Below are 15,715 nucleotides of genomic sequence, written 5' to 3'. Positions count from 1 at the left end.
ATTCACGGAATTCAAGTGGGTTTCAGATCTTGAAAGAGAGAAGCCCACCGGATCTCCTCCGCTCCGGTTTTGGACGGATCGACTTCATCAGCAACGTCGTCTTGTTCATCGTCTTGGAACTGATCGTAAACCATGGGACTCCCACCATTAGCGACTCTGGCACTCCCATCAGTGATCATCAACCCCCCCTGCTTGACCCCCATTAACGTCCTATTCCTCTTCAACAAAGCGCTCCTCCATCGGCTTCCAAGAGTACTATTCTTCGTCGGCAGGACGATAATCGCCGACTCCTCCCGACGAATCCAGGCGTGAAGATACTCCGCAATACACCTCTTGGTCTTCTTGATCACCCCCAACAGCCTCTTAACGGGAGGAGGCCCTCTACCCACCTCCTTTTTAGCGAGCTTCAGTATCTCCAATCTGTGTTTGGCGATAGAAATGCCCATGCTCTGGAGGAACTCATGGTTAAAGAAACCGATGTCTTCTTCCTCGAGCTCATTGTGCGCCAAGGCCAGGCCGTATTCGTAGATAAGCGACGGCTCGAGATTGGTCTCGGAGAGCCAGGAAAACCAGTCCATGACCTCAAAGCATGCAGGGAGGAGGATCGTTTGAGGGGAATAAAGGAGCTCAAGAGATTTTATAAGGTTAGTGAAGAAGAAAAAGAGGATGGACTCGCCTCGAAGTGGTTGGACGCTTGATTTTTCTGGGTTTGTTTCTACAGTTGAACAATGGGGAGAGAGTAGTTGTTGAAGGGTGAAGGTGACAAAAGGAGGGTCCCATGAAAATGGAGACCGACTGTAGAAACATGGAGCAGAAAGGCTTTGTCTCAGTCCTCGCTGGTGAAGTCGTTAATGCATTGGCCCGCGATCCCGCGCCTTTATGTCTGTATTAGAGATTGGAAGATGATGGAAAGTGGGCAATCAAAGGGAGTGTACAAGCGCAATCAAAGGGAGTGTACAGGTGGGCCCCCTGTCAGGTCTTAGCTTGCAGTTATTTGATAAAAAAAAAAAGAAAATTTTGATTATTATTATTTAAAAAATAGTTAATAAAAATAGATAATGATAAAAAAAGAATTTATTGATTTTTTTGGAAAATAATAATGGTTGAATTCTTATTTTCTTTTTTCCACAATGACTTCGTCAAAAATCTTAATTATCCTCTCTTTAATAAAAAAAACCTTAGCTGAAATTTTTTGTCTATATTTAAAAAAATTATAATTTACATTTTTGCATTCAATTTACCAAAACTCAAGATCATATTAATTTGATGTATCTCAATAGATAGGCGCCCGGTGGCTAATACGAAAGACTGGAAAAAGGGAAACAAGAAAACAAAGCTTTAATGTAATTGGGTAGCCAATACTACCCAAAAGACCGGCCTGTTAGGAGCGGAAGACATAGGTACTTAGCCCAGGACTACAACATCACACCCACCTTCACGAGTTGACGTCCACGGCGGCCCACTCTAGTTTCTGCTAGGTCGCCCCCTCCGCGTAGGACTTTTCAAGCGCCGCTTAGGACTCTTCGAGCGTTAGGATTCAAACTAGCGACGTAGAGTCCGCTCTAATACTAAATGTTAAACACCTAGCCAATACTACCCAAAAGACTGGCCTGTTAGGAACGAAAGATATAAGTACTTAGCCTAGGACCACAGCAGCTGATGAGTGGGAGAACTACCAAAAGATTTTCCTGAGTTAGTACACTTTGAAAGTGTAGTTGAAAGTAAAAGTAAATTAATTTTTTTTTGTTAGTGTATTCAATGAAAAGTATAGTGTAAAATATTTTCTTGTATTAGTGTACAAAATAAAATTTTTAGTATAAAGTAGAGAATAAAATTTCTTGCAAGTTCCTCTTTTTGGGACCGGGCATCGACGAGTGTTAATAGAGAGGGATTATCGATAAGGAAGCTGACAATCTCCGTGCCAACGAGAGTACTAAAGAGAGATTGATGAAGCTCGAATGGAAAAGACAAGTTGGAAGAAGAAAGACGACAATAAGAACCCGACTTCATTTTTGGGTCGGAACTCAGTAGACCCACAGACCTTCGTTTCCAAGGTACCCTTTTCCTTTTTTGTCCGATTTTCCGCGCGTAAATGAAGTAGCTCAGCTCCACTAACTGCCGATCTTCTCAGTCCTCTGAGCTCTGACGCGTGATAAGATAAATGAACGGAGCAGGACGGAGTTATTTAATTCCCAGTTGGCCGAATTATAACGCTTTGGTTTATTAGATCGAAAGGTACATAGGAGATGAGCGAAGTGAATGCCTGGTTTTTTAATGGCTGGACTTGACTTGGTCGATTTGGAACTAAAATTCTCAATCTGTACCAATTCTCTCGACGTTTATGCATGGGAAGTACGATGACGACGACCAACTTTTTGCTCAAATTTAAATGAAACAGTAAGCTCTCTTCGTTGACACGATTCGTTTCTTTGTTGATTTCTTCTGTGCATTTTCATATAAAGAACTGAACAATTGTCTGTGTTTCAGCATCGAGGAGCAAAGTCTTTGGCTCTGCTACGTAAACGATTAACGAACCCAATTGTTTTTCATTGGATAAGGTGACCGCCATTATCGAAAAATTCGTTTTTGGGAACCAGATTCGAGCCAACCACTTGGAATAAAAAAGGAAAGAAAACTTGCGCTTGAGCATCTCTCAACTCAAGCGATCTATGCAATAACACCTGATCCGCATTATAAATCATCATTTGTTTCATCAACCCAAGGGACCAGAAACTTGCAGTTGAAGAGTTTCAGACTCTCACTCTCAAGTCTCAACTGCCTTTTTTTTTATTTAATGATAAAAGAAGCAAGAAATCTTCTGTTTGTGTCACTCAATTGAGTTTCATACACTCAGGTACACCAACTATGACTGATATGAACGATTTTCACTGTTTAAGCATACAAAGGGTAGCCAAAAAGAGACCAAGAGAGCATACAAGGTCACAAAACTAAGAAAAAATCTAAAATATATAGATTGGAGTCTACCTGCTGCTGTACAGGTGGATGACCAAGTATCTGGTAGTCCCCCTGCAACTACACATAAAAACATGATATTAATATCAAAACTGCTATGTCATAGTAAAAAGTCAAGTCTGATATGAAAATTTTAACCAGTACCTGCTATACATTTTTGAAGGAGCTTCTGAAATGGTCGATCTAAAGGATATCCAAGTGAGTACCGAAACCATAAACTCCCGGCCGTAAAACTGTACAACATTCCGGTCAATTATACCTGTCCCGATTCCCAATATTTACACAAACGGAGGGTCATGGGTGAGAGATCCTATTCATAAAGCATCTGTGGAACAGAGCATGATTTTGAACAATTTAACCAGCACGAGAAAACAGCAGCGAAACCACTCCCTACTGGGTGTGCCAAATCCCACTGACGTTTCTGCAGAACATGCAGGAACTCCTCCGAACTTATACTTCCATTGTTGTTACGATCAAAGACATGGAATACAACATCAACCACATTATCGGTCAGGTCAATCCCGCATACCTAGCATCAACAGAATGGGCAGTTAGGTTATAACGTAGAAAAAAGGGAGCCAACTAATACTGCTGCTGCATTTTGGATTTTTTAAGCTTCCCCACTCCACAGACCACAAGTGGCATGTGAACCGTAATTGGAATGATTTCATGAACCCACAGAGAGAACTAGAAAACACATGGCCTATGGTCTAATTGCATATTTTCTATAAGTAGTGTGCAAGCCAACAAGAATAGGCAGTTTATATACTCTGGACCAGGAGAAAATGGCAAGATGGTCCACCAGATACCTGATGACCATCTCACCAAATATCAACCACGTGGCCAAGAAGTTGAGAGGCTTAAAAAATGGAGCAGGTGAGTAAGCATAGTATTCTGCCAACAGAAACAAAAGCTTCAAAAACTAACACGTACATGGGATACCGCATGTTGGAAGTCCTCCTTTGTCAGCAATCCATTAACTTTGTCATAACCAAATATAGCTAGAGCTAATGACTTTAATCTTTGACGCAACTCTGCAAAGGCCTTGAACTCCTATATTACCAATACAGAGTACAAAGGGAAATTAGTAACTAGAAAGCCTACAGGAATGAAGAAAGAAATGTGGGACCTGCATCACCTCAAAGGTGATCCGCACTTCTTGGAGATGTGGATCATCATTTAGTTCATCAACTCGATCAAGAAACCTGTTGATGTGGTTCATATCAGCGGAAGCAACCATTGACACTGCAAAGTCCTTGGCTGATATTGTTCGACGAGATTTATAGTCATAATGACTAAACTCCAAGCGCAAAATCTATCAAAATCAAAGAGACCATAGTCAAACAATCACAACATGAATGAAGACAACAATTTCCAAAGACAAGAAGAGCGTCTAGTAAAAGAAAGAAAGATTAAATCACCAAACATTGGAAGACAAGCAAGGAGAGCACAACAAAAGACCCAATGTTATCTATGATAAACTAAGTACAGTAAATGAGACATCAGAGATGGCAAGTGTTGAATCACGGTTTCCAGGTAAAATGATGGTCATTATCCTAACAAAAAAGTAACTATTATTGAGAAAATAACAGTTATCTTTGCATCATTTTGAGTACTTTTCATTTCCTTGTTTACGGAAAACTTTAAAAGAAATCATTTTCAGTGGCACCCATATAAGCTTTTGACATGAATGCAAAATTCACTAAAATTGCATCTTATGCCCTCAGAACACAAAATGGTCGACTCAGAGGGATCACAAATAATAAAGAGCACTTAAAACCTTACAGATGGTTTCTAAAATCAATATTTTACTTGAATGTGGTAAATGTTGAAAATTTCCTTTCAGACAACAAATTTGGTCCATTTCATGGCAAAGTCATCTTAGCATGACGAATTTGAAATCCTCCTGGGAGCAAGATAACAAAGTTAGTTGACACGTCAAAATATCTCTAAAACACGTCATACTCCTCCAAGTGTTTGGCTTCAGCTTTCTGTGTCAGCACAAACAGAAACTACAAATATCTCAACCAAAAAGGGACCCCAAACTGGGAAGGTGATCCCTGAGGCTTTTTTGGTGACATTTGGGGGCTAAGATGTTCTATTCCCAAGGAAAAAACAGAAGATACAACCTTATATAGCGCAACCCATCACAGAACAATCAAACTACACATTTGTTTAAAATACATAGTGCAGCTATCATACACAGTTCAGCCACAAGTGGCAAATATCTCTCATCTAACTACAAAGGGATCACAAAATACCATAACTAAGGATGTATTTGCTACTAAAAATTAACAGGGTGAGATGTAGGATGCTAGTCACAAAAAATAACCTAATAGAACAACACAAATCAATTTCAAAGCAATGAGGACATACTTCATCCCTCAATTCTTTCAGAAATTGAACAAATTTCTCGTGTTGGAGGATTCCATTGCCATCTTTTCCAAAGAAGTACTCTATCAGACTGCTATTCTCCACAGATTTTTGCACTTTTAAACCGTGACGCCTTCCATTCTTATGAAGAGCTCCTTGCCTATTAAAAGACCGCATCAAAGCCATCACTTTATTAAACTCTTCCAGTGCTATCTCCCTGGAAAAGATATAATTGATTAAATCTACAAACTAATTTGGAAACAATCCTTACAAGGCAAAGAAGCAAGAGTGACCTTAACAATATATGATAGAAATAATATCAATTTATGGAGCTTTGTTTAGGCATCGAAACTATTATTTGTGGCTTATGATACAAAGGAAATGTCAAAAAATACTACTAAAATTTCATAATATCAATTTGTCCACAAGTCTAAGTGGATCTACTTTGGCAGCAAATATTATAAGGAATTAACCCCCCCTCTAAAGAAACCTCATCTTGATCATCTGTTGAGTACCTAGCCAATACTACCCAAAAGACCAGCCTATCAGGAGCGGAAGACGTAGGTACTTAACCCAGGACCATAACATCAGACCCACCTTCACGAGCCGACGTCCACAGTGGCCCACTCTAGTTTCTGCTAGGTCGCCCCCTCCACGCAGGACTCTCGCCGGGATTCGAACTTGCGACATAGCGCCTGCTCTGATACCAAATGTTATGGACCTAGCTAATACTACCCAAAAGACCGGCCTGTGAGGAGCGGAAGGCATAGGTACTTAACCCAGGACCATGACATCATCATAATGTTAACTATGAAGAGAGTCACCGCTCGATTCTGCTCTATGCTCTCTAGACACACACACACACACACTCTGCAAGATTTTGACCCCAATACCTCCCACTTTAAAACGCACAGTATGGCCACTGATCAAACAATGAACTATGTCAAATGCTAGATGTATGCAAGATTTCTTTTATCTAATTCTTCTTCCATAGTTTGCATCTACTTTAAAAATATTAGATTCCATTAAAATAAAGAGCAAAATTTAAAAGAAAAAAGGGCAAGCCCAAGAAAATTAACATAGCAATGATATAGTTCTAACTTTTATGGAATTATGACCGTGTTTTGACAAAAAAAAACTAATGAGATTAATGTTAGAAAGCAGTTTACACATACCCATTGCGGTCAAGGTCAAACATCTTAAATGCAACGGAGAAGCTTTTTTCAGGGATGCTAAGAAGGGTGACAAAAAAAATGTACCTGTTGCAAAGTAAGATGGATATCAGCCCTAGAAATTTAGGCATGGATCACCAAGATGGACGATAGTGCAAGCATCTTCATAGTAGGTTGTCATCAATAACACTAGATTAAGGATGAAATCTTGACAGTTGACAAAGAAAATGGTAAAATGAGGTGGCTAAAAAGTCGATATCTTTGGGCTATGGATAATCAAGGCCTGTTGAACTGGTTGAACCAGAATTTCACCCTATGCGTCATGGCTAACCTACTTAAGTTGCGCTTCAACATGAGACATGAGAAGTTACAATCATAATCTTCATGTACAACTGCATGAAGATCATATAGAGATATACATATATAGGTGCAGTATTGAAGATAAAGAGCTTCTGAATGGTGCTGAATTGTTTGAAGATTCTATATACTACACCAATGTTATGTAGGATTTTTTAAAATCTGCCATGCTCATCATCATAAAAAATACATAAAATAAGTTTTTTCATGACTGAGGAAGTCCAGGTCAGCAACAATCTCATAAGATCGGAAAACATAAAGACAGAGTTCAGGGCCTTTCTTCAGGGGCTCAAGCTCTATGTTGAGAGGTTTTCCAGCTCTCTAGTGGTCAACGGAACAGGGCAGTGGTTATTTCTTTGAGTAATTTGACAAGATAGAAGATATTGCTAGATCCAGACCGTTTAGATGATGGCATGTTCTCAGGGGTGCCAATGGAGTAGCAAATAGAATAGCAAGGGAGGGAGTAACCAGCCAGCAGCTTGCTTTTGGCAACTTCCTCCCACTATGATTTTTCCTTTTTCTGCTTTGTCCTTTGCTCTGTGTGGCATTGATTGATTACCTTCTTGTGTTTCCCAATTCTTACTGTTCTAAAAAAAAACGTAGTTTTGGTGACTTACTCTGGGAAAGATATAAGTCCATCATTGTTGGTATCAAAAAGCATAAAAAAACTTGACGGAGTGCAGTTCAAATCTCCAGGACGCCGCTCCCCTCTCAGGTTTCCATCCCTAACAATGTCTGATTCAGAAGGAGGGAAAACAGTAACCACTGCACGCATTAAGTCTGCTGGGGTCATGAACGCCTCTCCATCTGAAGCCCGTTGAGATGCAAAGTATTCAAAAACCTGGAAGCAAATGATGTCATGAAGAAATTTTCCGGGAAAGATGCAAAGTCAACCAGATCAGATCCTCATTAACAGAAATGAAAATTAATATCAATCCACTTCAAGGAGAAAAAGAGAAGAAGATACAGACATAAAAACTCTATACAGGTGAACATCTCCTACACTTCAATTTTACTAACCCAACATGCACGGTGTCATTTATTTAAAATTAACAATAGCTAAAGCCCCATTTTAGTGAAAGTTGAAAAGGAGATAGTACAAGGTAGTTGTGATAGTGACATAATATCAATAGTGACATAATATCAACAACAGCAACTATAACTACAATAAAATTGGTAATAGTAAGAAGATAAAACTAATACCGTAAATAACAATAATAACACAGTAAATAAGAAGAAGAAGAACATAATAATGATAAAGATGATAATAATAATAATAATAATAATAATAATAATAATAACAATAATAATAGCCTAGATTATCATTGCTGAAAAGATTCTCGCTAATGTTATATTCTGGCTTTGCACTCTCAATGCTTTTGAGGATATTTATGGTGGTCTTATTAGAGTAATTGGAAGTCTGTGGCAAGAATTTCTCTGCCCAAGCATCCTCCTATGATGATTAGAAGCCACTCGAGGATGAATTCATTAAATTAAACTTTTGATTGTTCTTCCTTAGGTAACCCTGGCCCTTCCGACTTCAGTGGAGGTTTCAGAAATTCAAACGGGAAACCCTTGAATCCTATGTCGGGCCTACTCCACAACCGCTGTGGTAAATTTTTCATGAGCATTTTCAGGTAAGATTCATGTGGAAGGACCCTCCCTTGGCATCATGTTTTTTTGTTTTTCTGAAATTCAAGACTTTGTCCAAAGATGTCATTTGTAGTTGCTCTCTTATTCCTAGATAAACAAATAGAGTTGCTCATTCTCTTGCTAAAGAGGGGATTACACTCCAATCCCTCATTGTAAGAGGCCCCCCCTCTTTGATTGTGTTGTTTGTTGTTGCCTTCAGGCTTAATGAAATTGCATATGCATCCATCGTGGCCCAGCCAGTGTCTGTGATACATTAGATATTTTCGGGGGGAGGGGGCAAAGTTGATACATTAGATAATTCACCTCTTAAAATGACTAATGGGATGAATATACAAACATGGGCATTTCACATCACTTCTTGCATAAATGGCAATGGTGTCAAGTTATGTTTCAAAAAAAGCTAGATCCTTCCAGTTTGTTGGCTTGATAATATTTGACTTTTAAAAGAGGTTCTATGAGTACCTTTTCAGGAGGACTTTGTGTCCTAATCCGTTTCTCATAATTAAAGAAAACCCTTCTCCTATATGAATCTGCACATGACAAAAAAACACTAATGAATAAAGGCCATTGTCAATAATACTGAAAGATTTTTTTTTAATTTACTCGGTGGTTGGGCCAAATAAATAGGTGAACCTTCATAAACTTGTAAAGAAGCTATTTTTCAGCTACCACGACCACACACACCCCCCCCCCCCCCCCCCCCCCCCCCCGCAACTCCTAAAAAAAAAGAAAAAAAGATTCTCACTCTCATAAGGAAAGACTTCTGAGCTAATTAATATGAAATGCATGAGGTATGAGAGCAGTGCTGCCAAAATGGAGTTTCTTTCATAATTTCATGATAAAACTAGTCTTACCATATTTATAAAAGCACAGTAAAGATATGATGCTCTCCACAACAACAGAATTATTTATTTTTTAAGCCACATCTTAAATTGTATTCCTGAATTTTCGGCTTAGCAGAACCTTATCCGCCTAAGTTACATACCTGATTTAAGATTTTTGTTTTTTTTTTTCTGGAAAGTAACTCAAATTGAATAGTTTTTATTCAATGAAGATCATTTTCATAACAGTTTCACAGCTATCAAAGACTTGATTTGGATTCACAACTTAGTCTCATATGAAATATTTAGCAAATACTGTTTTCAATCTTATCCTTTCAAATTTTTTATTTTTTTTTTATAAAAAAAGGAGATTCCACTAAGAAATCTCCCAAGGGAGGAAGTTGATTTAGATTCAGTGCTTAGTCTCATATCAAATATTTGGTAATTGTGTTTGTGGGTCAAATCTCTAATTGTATGGTTCATCAAGTTTTGTGATTGATGATACAGTTTGAGGGAAATTAAAGAGACATATCATGATTTTCTATTATCAGAAGCTATGTTAAAGGCTCACTTGTGATGCTTTCTTGAAATAACTAAAGGTTTTATTTGAAGAGTAGAATTCTATACCGTTCCTTAATGTTATTTCTTCATCGAAGTGCCAACAAATTAGGCAGTGTGGAGAATAACTTGCTTGAATTAACCCTTGGGTTAGCAAGTCATTTATCTGAGTTGAGAATTCTTCAACATCAGTTGGCGTGTAAACCATAGATTTTTCTCGAATCTCTTTTTCAGGGTCAAGAAGTTTGAGGTCAGCATATGGTTTTTATTTATTCCACCATTCTAAGGGTTTCTCAGAACAAGTGGAATCCAGAAGATTCCAGGGGGGGGGGGGGGGGGGGGGGGGGGGGACCCTCATCGCCACGCTTGCTATGTTTTTTGAAGACTTGGTGGAGGACTTCTCCATTGCCAGAAATGGCAAAGGCTTCAATGGGTTTTACTGCGTATACGGATACGGCAGAATTATTTATCTCGCGTCGAGTACGACAACGAAGTTTGTAGTAGGCTGGTATATGTTCAACAGGGGCGTGGAACATTAACCATCCAGAACCATTTAATGATTTGATGAGCATGTTCTACTCATTATGTTTGATTCATATGTACATTTTAAATACGTTCTAGTGCAAAAACAAGATAAATTGTACACAACGTTTTGTATTCAATAATATTTATCATTATAATAAAGGGAAACAAAACAATAAGAATGGTACGATATTCAGAATACAAAATGTTGAAGAAGCCACATCAAAGAGTTTCAGGCGAACCTCACGCAGAGCATATTTCACAAGTTTCATGAAGTTTAAGGTGAATCTCTTGCAAGACAAGTCTCACAAAAGAAGTAAACTCAAAGGAAAAAATTGGAATTTAAGAGGATGTGTTTTGTCTCTTTGATGTTTATTTTAGCAAGTTATATTTGCAAGTTATATTTGCATGTAATAGGGTGATTTGAAAAGTTAAGTTAGATCTTAATTAGGTAACATCTTTTTATTAATATAACATTGTCTAGAGGAGGAAGAACACACAAGACACGTCTTTTCTCTCCTCCTCTAATTGTGTCCAAACGAGCTCTCTCTCTCTCTCTCCTTTCTCTCTTTCACATTCTCTTCTGCCTCAATTATGCCCACTTAATGAAGTTTAGCATACTATCACAACAAGCAATGTTCTGAGATGGAGAAGGAAAAGAAAATGAGAAGTGTTTCGCTCTACCCTTTATAGCACCCCCCTTTTCCCTTAGAGTTTGAACTATTATACAACACTTTTCATATTACAAATTATATATTAAAGGACAGAACTTTTAAGTCTAGTCTCCAAAGCAAAAAGAATTTTAGCAATCAAAGTTTTCTACAAAGTGAAAGCTTCAATTTGCAGGATGGCTTGTGCCATAAAAATGAGAATTATATAAGAGTATTATATGTCAAAAGACAGCTTTGTGAATCTATTTTTCCACAAATCGTTTTCCAATTTGATGTTTCCGGAGAGAGATATCAATATGGGAAGAATGAAAAGTTATTTTGGAAGCTTATTGCATGCAAAAATGAGAATTTTAAGCCGATTTTTCCTTCTCTTTTTTGAGTTGCTATCTTGCTTTGCCAAGTCTCCTATTGGATTTCAAACTCTAGTGCTAATCTCTAACAAAGTTAGTTCCTTTTTATTTCCAAGAGTTTCTTTTTTTTTCAAGTTTCTTATTTGTGCAAGTTTCCTCTTATGTGAGTGAAGAGGGCTACTAAGAGAGACTTTCTATTTTCAAAACAAGTCATGCAAAGTGTCTATTATTTCTGAAACTGTCCTACTTAATATCACTTTCTAGTTGTTGAATTTCTTAAGTTTTTTATGTAAGTTTCTAAGTTGCTAGCAGCCTGTTTCTCACATCTTCCTTTGCATCTTTTTCTCCAAGTAGAACTAGGGTTATCATCACGGCTTTCAGCTGAACCTGGCTTCCTCCTTATCTCTAGTCCTACCTCAGAGTTCTTACCCAATTATACCTCTTACAACAAGCAGCAACTCTTCTTTGAAGCTTTGTCTCTACAACAAGAAGCAACTCCCTTATGTCTTAAATTAAATTTTGGTTTTCAATTTAATTTCTGAGTTTCTATTCTAGATTATTAAGTTCAATTAGGACTCTGAATATCACATATTGTTTCTCAAATTCAGTAAAATACTGAGTTGCTTATTCCCCTTTAAGTGTCAAGACTGGTCATTCTCATTATAATCTATTGATTTGATAAACACCTCCGTATTTGGTTATGAGTACTGCATTGTGTGTCTCCTTCCATCTGAAGTATGAGTGCTGCTATTTTTTAGTTACATTCTTGAGTTCATATAAAACCTCTAGTATTTCTTCAAATTTGTCATTATTTTTCATTACGTTGGAGCAATACCTATAGACCCACTACCTACAAAGAATAGAAGAGAGCCCAACATCCAGCATGAAATCCTTTTATTCACCCAAGTGGTATTTTTTTAGCGTTTCAACAGTGAGTACTCTCTTTTTCATGCCCTGAAATTGGGTTTCTTTTCCACATTTGAAATTGAGCTGAGTTTTTTTTTTTAAGAATTAGATTATCTTGACTGGTGTATGAAGTTTTATCGTTTGGCTAGGAGTAATTTTTCTTCTCCCATATTTGTTTTGTCCAAGTTGGGTTTTGTTTGTCCTTTTGATCCCCAGCTTGAGGGGGAGAAGTAGAAAAAAAATACAAAGAATGAGGTCTTAATATGAAGAAAATTTTTATGTGACCGACAATGAAAAATTTCACGAATTGTGGTAAAAAGTATCCAAGGGGAAAATTGAAGACTGAAGCACCAAAGTATTGAAGGAAGAATTGAAGATTGAATACAATTTGCCAATTTGCTGGAAATCTTTATTTATAAGCTGAAGTTATAGGGTAATGTTGAAGAAGTCATATCAAAAAGTCTAAGATGAGTCTCATGCAGAGATTATCTCACAATTTCCGTGTACAAGGTAAATCTAATGCAATATAAGTTTCACAAGAGGAGAAATCTCAAAGAAAAAATTTGGAATTAAGAGGTTGTGTTTTGTCTCTTTTATGTTCAATACAGCAAGTTATATTTGGGAGTAATTGGGGGACTGCGAGAGTTAAGTTAGATTGTAATTGCATAACTTCTTTTTTTTAATATAATGCTATGTAGATGAGGAAGAACACGCAACACATGTTCTTTCTCTCCTCTCATTGTGTTCAAACATGCTTTCTCCTCTCTCATGTGCTCCTCTTTATCAAGCATGCCACTTCATGAAATTTAACACAAAATACAATGCATAATATTAAAAACAAGTAAATCACAATCAGACCAACTCATGGAGGAGTATATGTACACATTGTATCCGTAATAAAAAGAGATACAGAACTGTACAAAGCATGTGAGGAAAAAAGGGGGAAAGATGTGCTAAAACAAATTACAGTTGGAAAACAAGAAATTTGTTGAAGCACTTCCTTAGTATGTGAATTTGCTCTCCTGTTGACTTTTCTTTTTTTCTTTTTTTGGAGAGATTCTTCCTTGCACTTTAGGCTTTGTAGAAACATATTAAGTATTCAATTCCGCATATATATATATATATATATATATATATATATATATATATATTATCTTAAATCTGCTGGAACATGCATACAAGCTTCTATGCCAGATATTAGGCATAGCAGCCCATTGAAAAACATTCTGGAATCTCTTCCTACTACAAGAAGCCCACTAATTCTGCTTTCCGATTTTCAAGCATCTTTTAACATACACACACCCCTACGGTACCCAAAATACCCAAAAGGATGAACGAGAAATGTCACGTTAATGGATCTCTTAATGTGGCCCAAAAGCTCAATCCACATGTGGACCCATATTATAAAGTATGAACCCCACCAACAAGACTAAAAAGTGAGAGAATGGTCACTGCTTCCAAGTTGAAGGCTTGTGTCTGCAAGCTGCCGATATGGGTTTCTAAAGAAGCTCCTTCAATTTTTTTTTTAAATGATGCTTAATTTTATTAAATCAAAAGCTCAAAAGAACAAGATTACAACTCCTTCAAAATTTTAATCTAATGAAACGTGGAATGGAAAGTCCCACCCAATTGGAGCAAATCAAAGAATCTTTTCAAGAGCATCTCAATTATAAGAATTTCATCTTTCTTTCTCCATCCAGTTTAATAACAAATAGGCTAACTCAGAAGACCAAATGGATTTTTTCAAAGAGTATCTCAATACAAAAATTCATCTTTCTTTCACCATCCAGATAATGGATTTTTCCGTATACTATAATTGGTCGTAAGTTTCTTTCAGGGAGGAAATTTTGGGTTATCGATTGGAGCAAACGCAATAGGAAAACTCATCTTAAGAGACATCTCAATCTAAGAGTTTCATTTTTCTTGCACCGGCAATCTAATAACAAATATATCAACCTAAAAACTAAGCAGAGGATTTGACCAAAACAAACATCAATTGAGGAACAAAGCAAAGAAAACAAATAAAGACAAAGAAATCATTTATAAGCAGTACGACAAGAAGGTAAGCATATGTCTAAAAGGGCACCCACGATATCCCTTGGAAGTTTGCATTTTTCAGAGTAACCATGTCGGACGAAAACTGTAACTTACCGTTGAAACGATTTTCCAAAGTAACTTGAAATCAAAGAGAGACAGCAATGGCGGGAAGAGGGATATAAAGTTACCTGCAAAAAGATATCTCGTCTTCTTTTCTTGGTTGGGCTGAACAGCTCCGACGACCTCCATGGAATCAGCGTATATGGAGGAGGAAGAGTACGACAACCAAACTCCAATACCGGAGACCACCACCACTCCAGAAAGAGCTCTGAGAAACGACAGTCCTTTAGTCGAATCTTCGCACTGCGTGGATTCTTCGAAGAGCGAGGAAGAAGAGGATCTGGGCAGATCGGAGAAAAATCGAATGTGAGAATTAAGGCGGTGAATTTCGCAGTTCCGGACGAGAGACGGTGAGGATCTCTTCAGGGACGACACCAAGGCGCACATGTTGTGGGTTCCTGGGAAACAAAGAGAGGGAGAGGCAGGGGAAAGTTACATGGAAGAGGACAGGAAGCGAGGAAGATTTGACCGAGACTAAGGGGATATGGAGCTCGTTCTGGAATTTAAAGAGAAAACGGGGCCCGAAGAACACTCGGTAACTGACGGCGGGTAAGTATTTCCCAACTTTCCCTCGTTTTTTACCGTTTCGATTCTTTCGAAGACAAAATTAGACATCGGGAATGGAGCAGGCCGATCGGGAAAGCAAAGATCCACAGATCCAGATCACAAGTGGCTCACAGTAATGTACACTGACTACCTTCTTTTAAATATGCGCCTCTTCCTCGTGGTCACATTAGATTTTCACACGAGGATTTTCTTTTTACGTTGGGTAAAATATGCCAAAACTGCGCAGCCTACGTACAAGGGGGGAAAGTAAAATACAAATATATTTTATTTTCTCCCATTTTAGGCATAAAGAGAGAAAAAGTGAATTAAGAGGGGGTCGAGCTCTGAATTCATTTTCCCTCTCTCAATTACATCGGTTTCAGGTTGTCGGGATTTGGAAAACAAAAAATTTCTCTCTTGCTCGCAATTGATCTTCGGCGATTTCAATCGCCCTTTGTGCGACCTGTCTCTTGCGCTCGACTCTGTTCCTCTCGTCGTCCCCCAGTACCGACGACTTTCGGCGACTTCTCTCCCCTCTCTACAACTTTTCCAGCTCCTTTTTCGCTCGCGACCTCTCTCTGGCACTCGACTCTTTTCCTCTTGTCGTCCCTTGCACCGACGACTTCTCTTAAATAATAATAATTATTATTATTTTT

At 38.0% G+C, this 15,715-nt stretch overlaps 2 protein-coding genes across 5 annotated transcripts; both read right to left on the bottom strand.

The window, feature by feature from the left end:
- Nucleotides 1-11: 11 nt before the first annotated feature.
- Nucleotides 12-578, bottom strand: LOC137936224 (uncharacterized). The gene has a single exon (XM_068780793.1). The coding sequence runs from the start codon at nucleotides 576-578 to the stop codon at nucleotides 12-14; it is 567 nt and encodes a 188-aa protein (XP_068636894.1).
- Nucleotides 579-2,771: 2,193 nt separating this feature from the next.
- On the bottom strand, nucleotides 2,772-14,971 carry LOC137936713 (calcium uptake protein, mitochondrial-like). 4 transcript variants are annotated; one of them, XM_068781556.1, is made up of 9 exons: nucleotides 14,582-14,971; nucleotides 8,991-9,058; nucleotides 7,493-7,716; nucleotides 6,522-6,605; nucleotides 5,350-5,563; nucleotides 4,112-4,288; nucleotides 3,907-4,026; nucleotides 3,118-3,502; nucleotides 2,772-3,033 (listed from the first exon to the last, which is right to left on the bottom strand). In XM_068781556.1, exons 1-8 carry the CDS (start codon nucleotides 14,898-14,900, stop codon nucleotides 3,284-3,286), a joined length of 1,425 nt encoding a protein of 474 aa, XP_068637657.1. In that variant the 5' UTR covers nucleotides 14,901-14,971; the 3' UTR covers nucleotides 2,772-3,033; nucleotides 3,118-3,283. The 4 variants fall into 4 exon arrangements, with proteins under 4 accessions (XP_068637657.1, XP_068637656.1, XP_068637658.1 ...); XM_068781555.1 differs by having other exon boundaries at nucleotides 2,772-3,027; XM_068781557.1 differs by having other exon boundaries at nucleotides 2,772-3,027; nucleotides 5,350-5,506.
- Nucleotides 14,972-15,715: the final 744 nt, after the last annotated feature.

Source organism: Aristolochia californica, unplaced genomic scaffold (genome assembly GCF_029961685.1).
Source record: "Aristolochia californica isolate CCGP_79_NKW_82.1479 unplaced genomic scaffold, dmAriCali1.0.hap1 SCAF_7, whole genome shotgun sequence".
Classification (NCBI taxonomy): domain Eukaryota; kingdom Viridiplantae; phylum Streptophyta; class Magnoliopsida; order Piperales; family Aristolochiaceae; genus Aristolochia; species Aristolochia californica.
This window is presented reverse-complemented; position numbering and strand designations above follow the sequence as displayed.